The sequence below is a fragment of the Balaenoptera acutorostrata genome, chromosome 14, assembly GCF_949987535.1.
Source record: "Balaenoptera acutorostrata chromosome 14, mBalAcu1.1, whole genome shotgun sequence".
Classification (NCBI taxonomy): domain Eukaryota; kingdom Metazoa; phylum Chordata; class Mammalia; order Artiodactyla; family Balaenopteridae; genus Balaenoptera; species Balaenoptera acutorostrata.
This window is the reverse complement of record NC_080077.1, coordinates 5222620-5244355: the sequence shown is the minus strand read 5'-3', so window position 1 is coordinate 5244355 and position 21736 is coordinate 5222620. Positions and strand designations below refer to the sequence as shown.

The 21736-nt window shown below is 36.4% G+C and overlaps 1 protein-coding gene across 8 annotated transcripts in view; it reads left to right on the top strand.

Moving 5' to 3' along the window:
• Nucleotides 1-21736, top strand: part of QKI (QKI, KH domain containing RNA binding) — a 140611-nt gene that overhangs the window by 36741 nt on the left and 82134 nt on the right. For all 8 annotated transcript variants that reach the window (XR_009005185.1, XM_057527830.1, XM_057527827.1 and 5 more), the window contains exon 3: nt 13653-13769. Coding sequence is in view for 7 of the 8 variants with exons in the window: in XM_057527830.1 (XP_057383813.1) it covers nt 13653-13769 (117 nt within the window). In the remaining variant the exon portion in view is untranslated. The remainder of the gene's footprint in view (nt 1-13652; nt 13770-21736) is intronic.

Below are 21736 nucleotides of genomic sequence, written 5' to 3'. Positions count from 1 at the left end.
TAGTTCAGTGGTTGTCAAAATGTGGTCCCAGGACTATAGTATCCACACCTCCTAGGAACTTGTAAATGTTCACGCCCCACCCCAGACTAGATGAGTCAGCATCTCTGGGGCTAAAGCCCAGCAGTCTGCCTTCCAAGCCCTGTAGATGATATTGATGCATGCTAAAGTGTGAGAAGCACTGCTCTCATTTGTTTACATTGTCATCATAAGCTGGGCTAACAGGTAATCACGTAGGGTGCTTTTACCAGGCATTGTTTCAGAAGGCAGGTAGGGGTGGTGAACTGAATGTCTCTGCTCCTGTGGAGCAGGCATTGCAGTAGCAGAAATAGACAATAACCAAATGAATATTTTCTTTAGGTTCAGTCAGCGCTTTGGAAAAAAAAGTGGAGTAAGCAGATAAACAGTAGCTATGTGTTTATAGTCAAGGAATCTCTTATAAGATGAAGGGAATGCAGAGACATGAATGGAGTGATGGGGAGGAAGGCATGAAATCGTCTGGGGGAAGCACATTCCAGGCAGAGTGATCAGCAGTGCAGTGGTTCTGAGGCATGAGCATGCTTGGGAAGTGTAGTAAGATGCGAGGCTAGAAAGTTAGCAGAGGGGCCCTGTCTTCAAGGGGCTGTGGGTCCCGGTAGGGATTTCCGATACTACTGAGTGAAATAGAAAGCCAGGGAGTGCTGTGGGCTCAGTTGGGTTTTAATAGATTTGTTCTGGCTTCTGTGTGGAGAAAGGCTGTGGGTGATGGTGACAGCAGGGAGACCAGCTAGGGGGCAGAGGAGGAACTTGAACAAGAGGACTTAGAAATGCTTGGATCCTTCATAATTGATGACTTGGAGCCAACAGAATTTGCTGGTAGATTGGATATGGGGTGTGAGGGAAAATTAGGAATAGCTCAGAGGTTTCGATTGATTGGAGTAACAGAATCACCAGTTCTTGAGCTATGAAAGACTGAGGGAAGAGCAGGTTTGGGGACGGGGCTTAGGTTCTGATTTAGAGGTGTTGAGTTTGAAGTCAGACATCCAGATGTGGGCATGTCAAATAGGCAGGTGGGTATATGAGTTGTGGATGATTCTTGGCACCCAAAAGTGTCTATTTTATCAAAGCTTTTTAAATGAGAAATTTAGTTATTCATAGGAGAGAAACAGGTATAAAACCATTTTGGTCCTCCAGATCATTTTTTTAATACCTTGATTTTAAATTTCTGTTAAAAGAATTTGGCAAAATTGGGATCCGCATATAGTTTTTCTTTGAGGTTATCAATACATACCAAATGAATAGTAACTGTTTTGTAGTCTGTACTAGGAACTGTATCTCATCTTAAAAAAAAATTAAATAATGTTAAACAAAATAAAACAAGGGCATGTGTTGTGTGTCAGATTTTGGTAGTCTGGAAAATATTTTATTTCAGAATTATGAATTAGATATTGGCCATGATGAAACAAATATGCATTCTTCTTACTCCTGTTTTTCTTAATATGTCTTAGAGATCATTATGTATGCTTCTCTCTCACCTCCCCCTTTTGTATGTAGGCTCGATTTTGTGAGTGAATTCATCCTGTTTGACTCAAAAATGCTTTATTAAAGCTTCAAAGGGGCAGTGTAGCACAGTGGTCAAAAGTAGGGACTCAGACTCCTGGCTGGCTCTGCTGCTTGTATTGTGACTTTGGGCAAGTCCGGTCCTTAGTTTCCTCATCTCTGTAATGGAGATAGTCTCTCACAGGCTTATGAGGGGTTATAAGTGAGTTAATACATGTAAAGCACTTGGAAAATGCCATTATGCTGTGTAAGTGTTACCAGAATGTAAGCTCCATGACGGTGGGGATTTTTCCCTTTTTTGTATTCTCACTGCCTAGGATAACGTCTAGTAAATGGTAGATGTATAATAAATATTTGTTGTGTGTATCTGTATGAAAGCCTCACTCTTTCAGATATTGCTGAAATTTTAAAAAAATATGTTGCCTTTTGAGTTTGCACATAGCAACTTATTTATAAAAGTAAGTGTTAACTTGGAGGTATTGTTTTGGAGTTGGCTGTGTATAGCTCTGGGACTGATAAGAAAAGAAAGTCTTAGATCACATGTTTGAGAAATTAGATAGTGCCGTATAGTGTCCCTCGCAATGTTTTTGAATCAGTGGCTTAATGGTATGGGAATGAGAAGGTAATATGAGTAGCTTGTTGAAGATGTATTAAAAATTTTACACATTTATTAATATTTATACTTAGTAATAAAGCAGACTTTTATTGCATCTCTACTGTGTACTAAGCACGTCCTGGAGGTGGGGATATTAATTTAGTAGAGAAAACTCTTTGACATAGTTGAGGTATAGTGGGTTTTTGAGCCATTCAGGCCTAGGTTTTGAATCCTGGCTTAGTGCCTTCCTGGCTGTATTTGTCAACAGTCTCCACAGCAGTGCTCCATGTAAGCTATCCTAAAACTCAGTGGCATAAAATAACAAGCATTGATTTCTGTGCTCTTTATTTAGTCTACACTGTATGTTGGCTGCAGTTCTGCTGATTGGGCTTAGCCGAGGTTGGACTAGGCCGGCTCTGGGTGGGTTTAGATTACCTTTATGTTCCTGCTGGGCTCAGCCCAAAGGGGCAGCAGCTACTTGGAGCAAGCTCTTTTCATGGCAGGTCACTGGAGTGTCAGAGCCAAGCCAAGCCAAATTGCTTAAACACGTGTAAGACCTCTACCCTTCTTCCATCCCCTAACATTCCATTAGCTCAGTGATTGTCAACTGGATGATTTTGCCCATCTGGGGCATTTGGCAATTTCTAGAGCTATTTTTGGTTGTCAAAACTTGGCGGGAGTACTAGTGGCCTCTAGTGGGTAGATGCCAGGGCTGCTTCTAAACATCCTACAATGCACGGAACAGCCCCGGCAACCAGGAATTATCCTGCTCCAAATGTCAGTAGTGCTGAGGTTGATAAACTGCATTATCAAGTCACTCTGTCTACATGAGAAGGGGACTAGAATAAATATTAGGAAAAAATAATTGAGACTATCACATTGGCTTTGAGCACATGTAAACTTTAGAATCTGTTTCCTTGCCTATAAGATCATAAGGTCTACCTCATAGAATTATTTAGAGGAATGAAGATAACAAATATATGGTATCTGGATAGAGCACTCAGTACGGTTCTTATGATCATGACTAAGGAAAAAATTCCTATCCTTGAAGGAGCCCACAGTGTTATATGAAAGAGAAGAGCTATTGCATTATCATTTAAGACTATTTAAGTTTATCATATATTCAGAAAATGACCGACATGGATGAAGACTAAAGTTAATGCACAGGCCATCAAAGTGTTGATTTGGCCAGTTATTAAGGACTTGTTTGAATCCATGAAGATCTTATAAACAGTATATGAATGGAGTTAACTCTGATTGATATAAGTAAAAGATGTTATGTTTTAATGAGTCAATAATAATTCTGTCATTAAATTTGCCTGGTTATTGTTTTTAGGTTCTGAGAAATTGTTTTATAGGATCTGCCAGAGTGGTAGAATAAGTTTCAAATATTGGCAGGGTCTAGCTGTTAGGGATATTAGTTAGCCTGTATATACATGAACAGATTAGATTGCGAAGCTGTTAGCTTGGGATATGTTATGATTAAATTGTAGTGAGACTTTCCCCAGAAATGTTATATGAAGATAACTTTGATTTTCTGATGTTTTTAAAATGGGTTTTAATTTTGAATGATTATAGCGTTAAAAGGTTTGTCTTGGGTCTAGGCTATTCGTGGTGACACATATTGTCAAAGGGTTGTACGATGGGTAAATGCCCTTTCAAATATTTTTTCCAGCTTGTAGGATTTCAGCACGGCAACTATAAATAATAATGTAGATTTATAATGTTTTTCACAGTACACACTGTAGCTCACAATAATAGTCTATGTCAGTGGTGGAGCATGAGTTTTAAAGTCACCTTTCAATTTATTTCTCTTGGGCTTGCAGATAAAATTTGGCTAGTCATAGCTTCAGAGTTAGTATGGAGTTATTCGTAAGTTTCACTTTCTCAAGATTGTCATCTGCAAATTGCCTGTTGAGCTGGCATTTGTTTTGGAGGAGTTATGAAAAGAGAAAAGGGGTCATTGCAGTTGGTTATCTTTACTTAAGCCTTTGTTCCTTTGACTCTTGTGGCTTTCTTATTGTGTTGAAAGACTCGATGTAAACTACTTTCATCTTTGTTCTTCTGAGAAACAAATGGATATTAAGTCAAAATTTAATGATCTACTAAGTCTCTCTTTTCAATACCAAGGTTAAGCCTTGATTTTTGGCAGGATATGATCTTAATTATAAGTGAAAATATTTTAAAACATCTGCACATCTCTTTTCTTTGATAGTTTATACAGGAAACTCTTAAAGATAGATTGTTGATCTGAAGAAGGTGAGATACATATTTTTATTGAATGGCGTTATGAAGTATTTCAGAATACATATTAACCTATTGGAGTTTTTAACTTAGCAGTACAATTTGATAATATAGAGCATGTCTAAGTTTTAGGTAGAGAAACTGTTATTGTTGACTTGTAACTTGAAACAGATCAATTTAGTGAAGGTCAGTTTCATGACATTTGGATTTGAAGTTTCATTTTTATTTCATTCTGCAAGGATATATTGAGGGCCTACTGTGTACCAAATATTTAATAGGCTCTTTGTGGTCTGAGATATACTAAATTTCTTAGGATGTTAATAGAAATTATTCCAAAAAGGATTTCAAGACAGTCTGAAAACAAATTTTGTTTAGCTCAGGTTTTTTCAAAATTTAACAGTTTTTAAAATAAGCCTTCTCAGAGTCTTAAAATGTAAATGCTTTCTTTTGTAAGTAACATATTTTGATATTAAAAAGGACTAGTGTCTAGAAGAACAAGTTAAAAGATGGAGTTTGTTTTTAGGGAAGAATTATTGCTTGTAAGCAAATGTTTTCCAGGCTCAGTTGAGATAGAAAGTTTTGTCTGTGATTTATCTTATCCAAAAAGAGTTTGTTAGGATCTGCTCTGTTAAAATTATTGTTACAAAGGACTTATGGAATTAGATGGAAACCTAATTACAGGCATCAACCTCCACATCTCTAAGATTCTCACTGAAATAATCAAAGGAATAGAATACAAAGATTGTAGAGAAACCTGCCTCTCAGGGCTATTGTGTGTTTCTGTTAGATATTAAAGGAAAGCTCAAGGTGCTGATCTTCTCTTGGCCCATTTTGGGAGAGCAGTGTCTCCTGGAAGTGAGTGAAGCAGTCAGTAACAGAATCTTCCTAATCCTAACCCTCTCCCCTCCAAAGTTGGCAAATGAAATGGGGTGTGGAGTAGTCCAAGGTTATACCACTTGAGCTTGGCCACCCATTTTTGTGCCTGCTTATCATAGGTGACCTAAATTTATTTTGTGAGTAAATGAACTCATCATATATGCCTTCTTTTGGTTTCAATTTGAGCAGAAAACTACTACAGTTTTTGATAGAACCTGCCTTAACTTTACCCCATGGACATTGAAATAGAACTTTTCATTGACTAGCCTTGGAACTAAATTTAACTATTTCATTGGGAAAGCATATTATATGTCTTAATAAACCCAGCCCTTTAGAACAAAACAGTTCATAATAAATTAGGGACTTCCTGAAATCTAATTTTTGACTTCAATAGAACACTGCTTTTCCCAAGTTCAAAAACAGTATCAGTAAGTAGCCTACCTAGCATGAACTTGGCCATCTCCATGTTTCATATTGGTATGACAATTTTTTCTTTATTACTTAGTAAGGAATTGATTGAGTTTTAAAAAATGTATCTATGTTGTATTGTTTGGGGTTATAGAACAATGATTGATTACTTTCTTGCCTTTTTATTTGTAAGATTGTATAAAAGCAGTATAAATTTGCAGTTTTAAGGACAGACTAAAAAAAGAAAGAAAAACAAAATTTGAGAAGTAATTAGAAACATGAAGGCCAAAGAGGAGATCTGAGTATAAACCAGTAAAATTTTGGTATCATTCAGTAGCAAGAGCCTGAACGAAGGCAATGGCAGTTGAAATGAACACAAGGGGACAGATTAAACAATGAAAATCTTAAGATTTCTTAGTCTGTTACATGTGGAAGATAATATCGTAGAGGAACCAAGAGTAAGAGATGATAAAAGTACTATATTAATAGAATATAATAATTAAAAATCACTGTAAACTGAGTTGTACTTAACAATTTAGGAACATTGAAGCAGGGTAATATAAAAGAAGTTACCAGTAAGTCAAATGGAACTAGAATCTGTGCCAAAAAAGAGCAGGTTTCTTTAAGAGCTGAATTAGTACTTTTGGAACAGTGTATGAGGCTGCTATTTATGCAGCAAAACTTGAGAAAACAATTTCAAAGAGCCTTAGACTGTATTCATAATCTGTGGTCAGAATTACTAAGTATTTGATCTCCTAGACTCATCTTCAGGGTCTGAGGTAGCACTTGTAAGCTCAGTCTTGACTCAAATAATTATACTCTTCTCTCTTGCTCTTGCTCTCGCTGTCTCTTTTTTGAAGTTATACGTATTTGTAGTTGAATTAGGTGGATGAACTAATAATCACATAAGGGCTTTCATTCATGTAAAAGGTTCGATTAAGGTAAAAATGATATGTATGTTGATTATTTATTTTTTTTAAAGTATTTTATTTTATTTTATTTTATTTATTTTTGGCTGTGTTGGGTCTTCGTTTCTGTGCGAGGGCTTTCTCTAGTAGTGGCAAGCGGGGGCCACTCTTCATCGCGGTGCGCAGGCCTCTCACTGTCGCGGCCTCTCCCGTTGCGGAGCACAGGCTCCAGACGCGCAGGCTCAGTAGGTGTGGCTCACGGGCCCAGTTGCTCCGCGGCATGTGGGATCTTCCCGGTCCAGGGCTCGAACCCGTGTCCCCTGCATTGGCAGGCAGATTCTCAACCACTGCGCCACCAGGGAAGCCCTGTATGTTGATTATTAAAGCAGTGATCCTAATCAGTAAAAGACAGATGACAATATTGAAGAGGCAAGGCGTGGTTATGTAAAAGAGTATGGTAATGATATGCTTTGTGATGTAGGTGGAACTCATTCTGAATCTGAAGAGGGTTTTTATAAACTTTGTACTAAACATTTTTTGAATGATTAACAAGAATGAGAAAACTAAACATGAGTATCTGTTATGATCAGGGTGTATATGTTTAAGGTCTTTAGAAGAGAGGCATTATGCCCTACTGTGTCCGAACTCTGTAGTCAATCTAGGTGTTCTAGGATTTGGACTACTTTTGTAACCTCTCATGTATTAAATGTAGATGATAATGGTAACTGTCTTCTAGTGTTGTTGTGAGGATTAAGTGACTTACTGCATGTAAAGTGCCAAGCATCGAAGTTGGCTTTTACTGGAACACTCATAGTAGAACATATTTCAGCGTACTCAGCACCTAAGAAATGTTGAGTGACATAATCCTAGCACTCATGATACTTCCGTATTGAAATGGAAAGTGGAAATAATAGTTGTTTTGTTTCTGTGACATCATTGACTCTGTCATTTGGAATTTATCCTTAGATCAGTCAGGCTTACCATTTAAGAAGTTTCTGAAGTGTGTAAGAGTTCCTGTGCTGCCTATAACTTACTTAGTGATTTTACTGAGAGTGCAAAATCACTATGTGATTTCTGTGAACCCTTTTAAATTGTATTATCCAACAATCTGAACAAATACTAGTTTCTTCTGAGTGCTGTATGTTGTGTGAGGCACTGTGGGTTAAAACACACACACACACACACACACACCCACCCACCCACCCACCCGTTGCTGGTTTCTGACTTCAGGGGATGCCCTGCGAAAGACATGCAGATCATTGCATACTGTGTGACAGAAGGGCTGTAAGAGGTGGATACAAAGTGTTCTGAGATCCTCACTTAGGAGGAGAAAACATCTGTCTCTAGGAGTCAAAGAACACACAAGGAAATTACAGAAGGAACACTTGAGCTCAATACTATGTGATGAGGATTTGACATGTTTGGTGGGAAGGAAGGAGGAAGAAAGGTGTTAACAGGGAACAAAAATTGAAAGTACCTGCTGTTTTAGAGAACAACATGTGTCTGAACAGATGATAATAGCAAAAATAAAGGTTCAAAAAGTAGTTAGGGATCTTTTAAAGGGCCTTGTGTATGAGTTTCGACCTTACACGGTGAAAAATATTGTCATCTATTAGTGTCGTAAAACCCTTGTTGGCTTTCATTGCCTTTATATTTTTATTTTAATTGGTTAAGTAATGTTTTGTTTTTCTAAGTACTTGTTATTTAGCTTCCACAACGATAATCATCATCTTATTCACCTGAGTTTGTTTTGTATGTTTCAGCCTCTTTCCCAATTATACCTATACTCAAAGAATAAAGATTTGACATAATTTAGGATATCCAAATTCATATGCTATAGATTTCATATTTTGGTATTATTGGTTACCGTTTTTCACTTTTACATCTGTTGGTGTAAATGCTTCTTCTTACATAGCCCTGTGCCACCAACAGAAGATGGGTAGAAAGGCCTAATATATGAAATGTTTTGCAAAATGGTTCCTATAGTAATTATTATATAGCTTAAGAAGACATATTTGGCTGCTTATCTAGAATTAATATGAACATAGAGAAGGGATAAGACATCTGTCTCCCAAAAAAGTACGAGGCATTTTGATACAGTCATCGTTTTTTTGTTTTTTAAACAGAAGACTTTCCTTGATTTTCTTTCCCCACCCCACCCCCGAACTCTTGTATCCATGGCCAAACTGATTTCAGTTGATGAATGAATATAGTTCTGACATGAATATTGGTTGGTATTTTCATTTACATTAATGAGTAGATCAAAGTGAAAATCACGAAGACATAAGCTGAAACTTTATTTGTTCATAAATGACAAGAGCAGTTTATTTGCTGAATTGGATAATGGTTTCAGATATTGGAAGAACATTGTGCTATTCACAATGAGTGACTTCAGATGCAGCAAACTTTTAAATTTCATCTGCATTGTTAACATATTCTCCTTTGCTGTCATAAGTTGAGTCAATAAAACAGTAAATCAAGTCAAACAAAATATTCTGGTACTTCTAATTAAAAACAGTTGTATTGCTAAGTAGTCACGACTTCTCTCATCTTACACATTTGCATAAGATGGCTTACTAGTGTTCACTACCACTTGAGGTGGTCCATTTTTGGTCATCTGCTAAGCAGAAGACTTCATCAATAAATATACATTTGTGTGTGTGTGTGTGTGTTTGATACCTACTAAATTGCTTATGTGATCTGATGTAAGGTTTGTAAGATATATAACTAAAATCACCTTAGAGATACTAGACAAAATACTTAAAAACAGATTATCAATTTATTGTATGAAAAGCAATCCAAAGAAATACATCTTCTTTTTAAAATTGTTTTTCCAAAATTTTAAGCAGAAATTACTGTTAAACACTTCTTAGAAGTGTTTCACTGAAATGCTTTTGGAAATCCATTTTTTATTAGTTCTCTCTTTTGGTAGTGTGCCACAGAAGGTTTTGTCTTTTTTTTTTTTTTAAATTAATAGCTACTCTATTTATTTATTTATCTATTTTTAGCTGTGTTGGGTCTTCGGTTCGTGCGAGGGCTTTCTCTAGTTGCGGCAAGCGGGGGCCACTCTTCATCGCGGTGCGGGGGCCACTCCTCATCGAGGTGCGCGGGCCTCTCACTATCGCGGCCCCTCCCGTTGCGGGGCACAGGCTCCAGACGTGCAGGCTCAGCAGTTGTGGCTCACGGGCCCAGTTGCTCCGCGGCATGTGGGATCTTCCCAGACCAGGGCTCGAACCGTGTCCCCTGCGTTGGCAGGCAGATTCTCAACCACTGCGCCACCAGGGAAGTCTGGTTTTATCTTTAATTGTACATTTTTTAAAAGGTTAATGGAAAGATTTGCTATAATACTTTATATTTTGTCATTGGGAGAACTCTGTCATGTCTATTTAAAATTAAGTCAGCAGCAACAAATAGCATTAGACATGACTGTTGTTAACCTCTTCTTTAGAAATTAACATGCCACTTGGCAGAGATATAATTGGTAAGCCACAGAGAAGGTCTGTACTTAAACAGTAGAGTTAATGAATGTCTCTCTTTTTTCTTCTTTCTTTCCCTTCTTTTGGCCTTTAAAGTTGTAGTTAGCTTAGGCTGTTTGAAATGATTTTCTTTGAATGTGTTGTGACATTGGTTTAATCGAATGAAGCTGCAAAACTAGCAAGATAAATCAACACAGAATGAATTTTAATGCAAGGCAAATGATATTAACTTGGAAATTGGTTGCAGTAGACAAAGCAGCTGCTATGATTATTTTTTCATTCTCTACTTACACCATTTTGAGAAGGATGACCTTGATGGTTTCAGCTGTATTAGAATCCCAGTGGTATGCACTTCAACACATTTGAGCTGTTTTTTGCTGGTTGTGGTACAGTATAGATTGGTTCATTTATAAGGTTAGGAAAATTTTGTTACAGATTTAATATGTTGGTTTTGACTGGCTTTAAAACATTTTTTATTTAGTAAATAATAATTGGGAGGATTACTTAGCTATGGTAGAAGTCTTTTTCTATGTAATCTTAATGCTGTGGTTTCAGCAAAAGAGATTTAATACGTGAAAAGAATAGAATGTGCCAAACAGGGTCTTTGTTTTTTTTTCTTTTTTTAAAATAAATTTATTTTATTTATTTTTATTTTTGGCTGTGTTGGGCCTTCGTTGTTGTGCGCAGGATTTCTCTAGTTGTGGTGAGCGGGGCCTACTCTTCGTTATGGTGCATCGGCTTCTCATTGCGGTGGCTTCTCTTGTTGCGGAGCACGGGCTCTAGGTGTGCGAGCTTCAGTAGTTGTGGCACATGGGCTCAGTAGTTGTGGCTCACGGGCTCTAGAGCGCAGGCTCAGTAGTTGTGGCACATGGGCTTAGTTGTTCCGCGGCATGTGGGATCTTCCTGGACCAGGGCTCAAAGCCATGTCCCCTGCATTGGTAGGTGGATTCTTAACCACTGCGCCACCAGGGAAGCCCCACAGAGGGTCTTCTAAGTGTTTGTATGTCATGAAGTGGAGGCCAACCACTTTGACAGAGGACACAAATAAAAAACAATTACATATTCGTTACCTGAAGTGCTAAAGTACCTCCATTCGTAATGCATTTTTTCCAGACATTCTTTGCCATATTTGAGATATATAATGTATATCGACTATATGAGTTACTTTGGAAAAAGATCTGTATAGAGCACAACTATTATTGAGGAAGAGCTGGCAAAGACTACTTATTTTAAGAAGCAGTCAAGGTAGCAAATAGAGTGAAGGCATTTTCACAGATTTCTTGAGAGCAAGGAGAATTTCTCCTCTTCCTCCCCTTCCTCCTTTTAAAAAAAATTCCTAGCATCTATTTCACTCTTTGCCACATAGGAAGCCTTGAACACATGTTTCATTAAGTTGAATTTGAAAATGAAAGGTTGTTTCCTATTCTTCTGAAAAATACTCAAACTAAACAAAATTACACATAATAAGCATAATGCTTATAAAGTCTGGGTCTAATAATTCTAATATCTAGAGTCCTGGTGGATTTGTTTCTTTTGTCTTGTCGTTTCTTCAGGTTTTTGTCATTTTATGTTCTTGTGTGTTTGGTTATTTTCTAGTGTGTGCCAGATAATGTATTTACTAAGTAGCTTACAAAAATAATATAAGGCCTAAGATTATGCTGTCTTCCTCCAGAGAGAATGTATGCCAGCGTCTGACAGGTACCTGCTGTTAACTAGCGACCCAAGATCACCTTGATACAATTTTGCTTATTGAGGCTGAGACAGTTTTGATGTTGATATGCAGAGTCTGTAAGGGCTTAGGAAATTAGGGTTCACTTTTACCCCCACAATGCACACCTATCAGATCCCTACCCAAAGCAAAGACTGGGTGTGGGGAGGAGCTCACATAGGTAGGTTACACACTCCAACCCATGTCCCTTGAAGTTCAGGCTCTCAGCTGTCCTCTCCAGATTCAGCAAACATACCTAGAGGACAAGGAGTTCCCCAAAGCCAGGCTTACATCCTCTTGATTCTCTGTCCTCCCTACGATCCTGAATTAGCAATTCTTCAGTCTTGCTGGGTCTCTGATGCATTCAAGCAGATGTTTTTTCCTTCTGTGTCCTATTTTACTGGAATTGCTCAGCTGGTCTGAATTACCCTTAGTACTTAACAGAGAATTCCATGAAATTTTTTAAGAGGTTGCCTTTAAATCCAAGTAGATCTAGAATTGACTAACTTCAGGCAGTACAGGGTAAAAATATATTAGAACGAGGGTCTGAGAAAGAGAAAAAACACACATACTACAGAAAATCTATCAACAGGCCTGGCTCTATGTTCATTTAGAGCAGACTCTTCCTACTTTTCTGCAACTTGCCAACCCCACCTTTATATATAGTCACAGATTCTATAAAACTTCATTCCCTCTCCTCAACTTGGGATGGAAAAATTTATATCGTAATCCCCGGAGGGAAGAGGGCTTTCTTCCATTCTTATACGTGTAGTACCCGTCTTTCATTTGGGAATCACTTTTGTAAGATGCGGCAGTGCTGGTGAGCAGCTAAGGCAAAGTAAGAAGCCATTGGAGTACAGAAGATTGAAGAACTGCCCTGGCTTCTTAAGCCTTGAATTCTGGCATATTAGTGTTATTAACGATACACTAATAGTAGGATTAAAATGCAAGAAAAAAGTAGGAAGCATGAGAATCAGTAACTTAATTGATTGAATAAGTTAATAGAAACCACCCATCGGTCTTTGTGGAACTGATAGTATAAACATTCATTTTTTTTGTCTTTTATGCAGATGACATGTGAATGAGGAAAATTTACTTTTCAGTATTCAGAGTCAATCTGTTCTTCCCATTGGACTTTTAAAAAAATTAACTTCTGTGAATGAATACTTGAAGTTTCTGTGGAGGGATGATAATTACTTATTTATATAATTATTTTTGTCACTGTCCTATTCGTGATAAGAGTTAAGGTTCTTTGTCAAAGTAGTAGTATAAGCTAAAGGTAGAAATGGAAAATAGAAAGGAAAATAAGGATGCAGAGATAAAATTGTGCAAAGAGTGTGGTGAAAAAATGTAGACTCTCATGACTTAAATATTTAGTACAGGGTGGAATCCAAATTTGGCCATCAGTGTTCTGGCAGCCAACCCCAGAATACAATTCTCTCTGAACAGTTGCTTTGGGGAAAGTATAACTTAGATAAATAAGACAGGAGTTCTCCCCCAAGGATTTCTGTAGAAAAGGCAACCATTATTTAACATAATGAACAGTTCCCTGAACCCTGTCATAAAGGATTTTGTAGAAGGGATTTGCATTCTTGGGTGGCACCTAAGATTTTGTTTAACTCTTTAATATACTCTGGTTTAGATTACATGTTGATGGGCAATTGAGTATAGTACCTGTTTTAGTTAGATACTGTTGTTCCTAATCCATAATTTGTATTAATACATACGAAAATTTCAAGCTAAACATGAGCTTCTGTAATTTCACCCCCAAACTTGTCAAGAAATTCATAAGATTTTATTTCAACTTAATATTTTTTAAAAATCTAACTGAAGAAAGTAAATTTATACTTTAAAATAACTTTAAGTGAATAATGTACGGTGATTTTTTTTTTTCCCCCCAGTTTAATTTCGTTGGGAGAATCCTTGGACCTAGAGGACTTACTGCTAAACAGCTTGAAGCAGAAACAGGATGTAAGATAATGGTCCGAGGCAAAGGCTCAATGAGGGATAAAAAGAAGGTAAGTCCTTGAAAATGGGGCAGGTCTTTATGTGAATAATTTACTTATACTTTCGAATTTTAGTAACAATATCTAGACCCTAAAGCACTATACATTATTTCATGTCAGAAACTTTTGAACTTTTTAAAGGTGTTGTCATGATTTTCCCTTTTTGATTATCATTTTTCATTTAGCCAGCTAATATCAGTCAGTCTATGATATTAACTTTGGTTTTTACACTTGAGAATCACCATGGAAATTAGTAAATTCCATTAGCAAATGGAAATTAGTCAGACTATAATGTTGTATATATAAAAGATGTAACTAAAACTTTGAAAAATCTAAAATGTTTCTTTTGATGAGATTTAAATGAGAAGGATCAAATGAATAACTTTGGATGTATGTCATCTCATCAGGAGAGTTAGTAAACATAGGAATAAAAGGCTTATAACTAGCCATATGAGAGTCATTTTGGTTTTTACCAACATTTTGTGTTGATTTTAAGTTTTCTAGATAATTTAAAGTGTATTGTTCCTGCTTTCTGCTTTTTTCTTTTGCCACTCTTGTTTTTCTAGTATAATAAACACCTAACTACCTACTTTAAACATTGTTTTTAGGAAGGTTTTTTTTGCCTTGTTTGCTTTTATCCAGTGATACTGTGAGGCAGAATACTTTTGAAATTTTCTGTCTGTGTAAAAAATGTTTGACTGATTTTAAAAAATAACCTAGGTTTTGATTGCCAAAGATTAGATATATTGTCAGGAAGGGTTTGTTTGTTTGTTTATTTTTTAAATACATTGCCTTGAAAGGGATATCAAATGATAGACCCGTTATGTTATGTTATGTTATTGTTATGTTAGAGCATGTGCATTGAATCACTTTGTGGAGCTTATGGAATGAACACCAGACCTATAAGGTATTGACTTCATTCTGATACGCATCTTTTTGAGCTTCTCACTTCATTTCATTTAAGCTCTCCCATAAGCTGACTGGATCTCAATCATTTTCTCTCCTTACAGACAAATAATGACTTAGTAGTTAAGTTGGAGGGAGAGGCCGTCAATGATATTGATTATCTTTAGATCTTATTATAAGCTGTTCTTGTCAGCTGAGTATAAAGATACTTTGAGGCAAGCATGTGAGTTCTCCCTAAGCATATTTAGCTGTTGTATTTAAAACAATTTTTTTATTAGAATCTTAAAAAAATTTAAGCATATTGTGAATCAGCTGAGTGGCAATCTCGTATCGCCATGCAGTTTTGGTTCCCCTGTTTGCACTTATGGTTGCGTTGCATTAAGTAATGCTAATTTAATAGCCTAGGGACAATGAGATGAACTCTCAACAACTGAAGGACAAATAAATCTTCACCAAAAGATTAGTGTATCCATCAGTTAAACAAGTTATGAATATCAGTCAGTTAACAAAGCATGTTTTGTCCTCTCCTCAGCCTCTGTTAGTTCTGTAGTAATGGCTCTCCACTTACTCCACTCACACACTCACAGACACTGAGGATTAGAGCTTGGAACTGTAATGAGACATCGTGAGTTCTGTTTTCAGTCAAGTTGAACTTGGTAGCCTGAAGATCATTTTTCTGCTATCATTTTGACAGAAGATTAGAGTGGTTAAGAGAGTAAGCTCTATGACCATCTTGCTTTTGTTTGAATCTTGGTTCTATCACTTAGCAGCTTTGTGATTTTAACAAATTACTCCATCTCTTTGTGCCATATAATGTAGTGAGGGAGCAGTGTTGTCACTTCTCTCTTATGGTTGATGGTTCTCAACAACCATCGCTGGGAGGGTTAAATCAGTTGTAAAGCACTTAGAATAGTGTTTTGACACACAGTAATCAATCAATTAATGTTAATGATTGTTCTTAATAAATTTTATATTAACATTATTAGTTAGTACATTTTATGTTTAAACTCATATCGTATCATAGGGGAATACTACAGTTTTTTAAGCTTTGGAAATGACAGTACTTTTGTTGTTGCTTTGTGACCTTTGAATATCCCATATTCTGATGGCTTTTCTGTTTTGTTTCTCTGGTGATTGATGTGTCCATATTCTGTCTTGTCCACTTTGTTCTTAAGCACAGATAGAAGCAGTTTGCACATTTTATTTTATTTTTTTTAATATGTACTGTTGTCTAATGAAATAAAAAATGTTTACAGATTAATGCATGCAAACAGTAATAAATTAAGACACCAACAAAATTTTGACTGCAGATTATATTTTTAGTTTTATTAAAGTTCTACAGATGAACATACTTAGGGGATATCAAGTTAATTTGAATGGCTATCGTATGTTTGATATTATGGTGAAGAATTTATATGTAGATTTATAATGCCAAGAGTGTTTTCTGTAATCTTAATTTAAATCTGCCCATAATTGTCAACCAAGTCATTTTGGTTTATGCTGTAGTAACTCTGCCCGTTGAGTTCTTAAAAATGCTAGTAAAAGTTAGATCAAAATGGAAGGTACTATCATTCATTGCTTGGCTGTTATTTTTACAAAGAACATGACAAATAGATGGAGGCAAAAAGAAATATAATAATAAGGCTGATTGAGGTATATTTCATGTGTTTAAAGGGAAACTTTAAACTTTTCTGCAGAGTTGTCAGTTTATGTAAAAGCTGAGAAAGCTAGAAAATAAACCTTAATTTACTGACTGTCCAAGGTATTATGATGGAATACTGTTTGCTGATTTGTATCCTTCACTGCTAGTCTGATAAACTGAGGGCATACCATGTCTATTTTATGGAGTACTTCCCTGGTATTTGATGAGTACCTGGCACAGAGCAGGAACTGGAAAAAATTATCTGGGAAAGGAATGAATGTTTAGGTAATAAATGAAAGGCATAGATGCTCCCCTATCCCCACCCCATAAAAGATTTTATAAATAGAGATAATTATAAATCCCATGTGCTTTTGGGAAGATAGGCAGTGCTGTATCATTCTAAGCTGTTGGTTTTAAGTAAGGGAGTGAATGTGGCACTTTAATTTTCATTCTCTTAGATTGGTATTACTTCAGCATTATTGATGGGCACAACAGTATTGTCATTGCATAAACATACCCAGGGGAATGGTACTGGGTAAACTCATGGAGCCTAAGAGCAAGTACTGCACTCAGACTTCCTAAGAGACTCAGGGGCCGTGCTTGTGTTCCTGCTCCCCACTCCCACCCAGAAACGGTGACCGCTGAAATGTCTGCAGTTGGTCAAAGCAGGGTTAGTTAGTCAAATGTTGTGTCTTCTGGAAATTTCCAGTAAGACTCAGCAATTCTAGTTAGAGCTCTTTGCTTGAAATGAAGGGATGTACACTCAGGGAATCAGATGGCCTTCTAGGGCTGCAAATAGCAGTGGCCAGATGGTATTAACCACTTTCACGATCTGTGCAATGTCTTATTCAGACCGTTCAACAGTCTCAAAAGATAGTTTTTACTCTTCTAACAGGAATGGAGGCTTAAAGAGGTCAAATAACTTACCAGTCCCTCATTTCTAACTAGTAACTACACTCAGTATAAACATATATCTTGCTGGACATTGAAATTCAGCTCTACAATTCATTCTCTTCAGAATATGGGCTTTGAATTTAAAATTAGATCAATCTGTAATAAAGTTTTAATTCAGTTTTTAACTTTGTTTCCCAAATATATTTGACCACAGTCTCTCCTTTCCAAGAGCTGTCCCTCTAACTTCTTGAGGAACTGCAGTGTTGTATGGACCATGATCTATGAAATGTTATTAGAGAGGCATATTGTGTAATTGCAAACATAGGTAGAATTTCATAACTTTTTTTACATGTCACTTTTCATATACGTTACAGATTTTTCTTAAATGTCTCTTATAGTCCTATTAATTTCTTATGGTGCATATATATTTTAACTAGTTAATATGTGATATTTTTAGAAAAGTTTAAAAATGTATATGGTCTGGGAAGAAGTATAGGCACCTGATTCTGTCACTCTGGAGACTACTCTTATTGACAATTTCGGTATGTTTTCTTGTAGATCGTTCTCTCTGCAGTTATATACACTTTTACATGTGTTATAGAAAGTGAATCTTTTACTGTTCATGATGCTTTATAATTGGCATTTTCTCCTGCAACCTTGTACCCTGTCCTATGTCAGTTTAATTGGCAAGTAACTGAGCTTTATAATGTCTAAGACTTTGTGCTGGGTGATAAGAAAGCACACTTAAAAGATGTTTCAAGGCAATATTGATAGTATATGCAAAAATTAATTTGCTTGATTTGTGGGGGCAGCTTAGACTTTTATTTTTATGAAAGATGTTGTTGCTCTCTCAACACTTGGAAAATAATCAAATTAATACAGTTTTTTGTTTGACATACTAAAGTGGCTGTGATAGCCAGTGATATAACATCATGTACAGACATGGTCCGAAGAGCCTGCTTTATTGATCTTGTTGCGTACTAGGCTTTCTGACAACCTCGAGCGTAGGTATAGTTTATTTAAAAAAAGAAAAAACAACAACAACCAGAAAAACCACCTTTCATCGTGGCACATTTTGACCAGTGTTTATTCATCACCCAGTGTTAGCATTGTCCGTCTCCTTCCATGTGTGCCCACATTCCCCCTTACCCTTCCTCCCCCTCCGCCTACCAGATGATTTGGGGAGCAAATTCCAGACATAATTTCAGCTGTAAACATTTTATTAGGTGTTTCTAAAATAGAAGGACTCTTTAATGCTATCATGTTTATGTTTTTTTTAATCACCAAAACAATTTCTTTGTGTCGCTATTTAGTCAGTGTTCACAGTTCCCTTCTTGTTTTATAAATGTGCTTTGAAAAAAAGTTTGCATGGTATCCAAGTGAGGGCCGTATATCAATACCTTGCTTAAGAGATTGATAGATCTCTTAAGCCATTCTCACCCTTGCCCCCATTTCTCCTTGTAACTTATTTGTAAAAGGACTGAGTTATTTGTACCGAAGATTTCCCGTGGCTTGTGCTGATTGCACTTCCATGGTGGTGTTTAACACTTATCTCTGTCCCCTGTATTTTTGGTAAATTAGTGGTGAGAAAGATTTAATCAGATTTAGATCTCCTGCCCTCCCTTCCTCATTTCCTTTCTTCCTTTTGAAAGAAAATTTCACAAGCAGTGTTGTGGTTGTGGTACCTAAAATCTAGTTTCCTCCTGATTTCAGCAGTTACTGTTGATTGTTTTTTAGGCCCTTTATTACAGTAAGAACTGCAAAATAGTTATTATCCTGTTTCTTTGCTGTTATTAGCTAGGTTTACTTTTTATAGGAGAGGCTGGGTAAATACTCAGTTCTTCACTTACTAGGTTTAAAATAGTGAGTTGGTTCCTAGGAATCTTCCAGAGGTGAAGAATGAGTTTTTTTGTTTCCATTTGAGTATCATTGTGAATGCATTTAAACAGTTCTGATGCATTTCAGTTCATTGTACTTAAGTGTTTTTAACTGATGATCATGTGGTTTGACCAGTGGGGGGCCTTTTCAAATTCACTTCCAAGTCCCTTTAACACAATCCTAGTAGTTTGGGGCTAGTAACTGTGTTTTCTGGTGTATTTAATAGTCCAGGCTCATCGTAAGATTTCCTCCCCAGACTTGAGAATCAGCCACTTCTTTAAGGAACCCTGATTACTATTAGTGAAAAATAGTATTTGGAAACTGCAGTATGGGCTTTAGTGTTACTCATTATTTGTAGACCTTTTCAGGACAGAGCTAGGAGATACATAGGTACACGCACACACACACACACACTCAGGAATATAAGTATCTTTACAAAGTTCATTCTCATTTAAAATGAAAACTACAGTGTTTTATTTAATTGATCTTGTATCTATATTTTGTTTCCCACTGAAAATGCTGGTTCCTAATGACACAAAATGATTGATTTTCTTTATTCTAAGATATACAAAACAGTCTCAGAATAACAATACAAACACTACTACCAACAGGATAGTCAGTGAAAACAATTTTTCACCAGTTCTTACTGTTTTTAGGGTATGTTTCACTAGAGAAATTACTGTCTTTTAAAACACTCAATAGTTTTTCAGTATATATCAGTTATGCCATCATATGGATAAACAGTTAAGCTCATTTGTTACACTTGGTTTTCTAGTTTTACGAATTTCTTATTTTTCTGTTACTTGTACAATATTTACATGGTTCCAAAATCAAATCTACAAAGTAGGAAATTTTCAGAGAAGTCCTGCTTTTATCCCTGTCTCTTTTATCTATCCCCCATCTTGCGGTTTGGGTAAATTTTTTATTTTGGTATTTGGCTTATCCTTCCATTTCTTTGTTTTACATGAATGGTTACATGAGCGTGTGTGTGTGTAATTTCTCACTCCCTTCATAGATAATTGTATACTCTACACTTTTCTATGCCTTGCCTTGGTTTTTTTGTTTGTTTTTTACTTAATAGTGTATCATTGAGGTCACTTACTGGCAGTATATAGAGACAGTCTTTATTCCTTTTAATAACTTCATCATATTCCATTGTGTCTGTGTACCATAAATTATTCCAGCATTCCCCTATTAATGGACATTTAGATTGCTTCTAGGCTTTTGCTGTAACACATAGGAAGACTGCTGTGTAGAATAGCTTTTATATACATCTTTACGTGTACTTGCTAGTTTATCTTTGGAATAGAATTCCAGAAGTGGTATCACAATATATAGTTTTGCTAGCTAGTGCTAAATTCTTCTCTTTAGGGATTATTGTTTTGCATTACTTCAGCAATGTACGTGAGAACCAGTTTCCCAACACATTCACCAACAGAGTTAAACTTTCACGTAAGGAAGGTGCTGTTAAAGAAGCTGCTCCGTGAGTACGTATTTCTGTGTGTCTTTAAAAGGTCCGTGCTGTTACGAGCAATGCAGCCAGCTCTGATTTCCCAGTTAGACAGTTGTTTGAAATATATTTCTTATTTTCTCATTGAACCCATTTATGAATAATGGTTAGACATAGTTGAAATGGTATTACCATAACTGGTCTTAAGGTACATTATATTGTAATAAACTTCTGGTTGGGCCCAAGCAACTAATTACTGTTTCAGATGTTTTCAAGAGGAAAAGTGCTGTAATTTTCTATTAGTTTACACAGCCCTTCTCAGCTAGGGCTCCTCATCTTAGAAGTTCTTCAGTTTCACTGAGAGTGGTTCATAACGAGTACCACTATAGATAGGAGAGGTTAATTATATATAATTTATGCCTTGGGCCAGGCATTAAGTACTTGTTTCCCTGTGGAATCAGTTGAGAAAGGCTGTACCCTGTGGGGAATGGGTTTTTTCTCTGTACTTTATATCCCTACCTTAATACCCCCTGCCCTGACCCATGCCATGGTACCTTTGACTCAGTGCATCAGAGAGTAGGAATTTTTACAGATTCTCTCTTAAAAATGTTAATTTTATAAATTACATGCTTAGAAAATTCCATGTATCTGATTTGAATAGTAGTATTTAGCTATAAAAACAGGTCAGTTGCTTTAGAAGAATGATTATGAAAATTATAGTAATGTATAATCTGGTTTGGAAGGAACCTTATTAAAGCTATGAAATCTAACACTTGTTATATCTAATTCTATGATATTTTAGTTCCTATACTGCACATGGTTGTTACTCAATTTTTACCACCTCCTGTCATAGTTAATTTAATACCTTTTTAGGCAGCAAGTATTTTTTGAATGATTTTTTGCCCTCAAGTATCTTTTACCCCCAAGAGACTGATAAATTGACAGTGGGCTAATGCACAGTGTGGTAAATACCACAACAGGTGTTATACATTGTGCTGTGGGAAGCCAAGGAAGTGATGAGTTCTTTTACAGGTTGAGGGTTTCAGGGAAAGCTAGAGAAGATTGGATTGGAGTAGGAACTTACAGGGCAAATGAGTGGAATGGTATTCTAGAAATCAGAGGTAGGATCAGCCAGTACGTGTCCTTATGCTAATGCTTGACATATTGCAGTGGAAGTTATAAGGTATAGTGGGAGAAGTGGTATTGGAG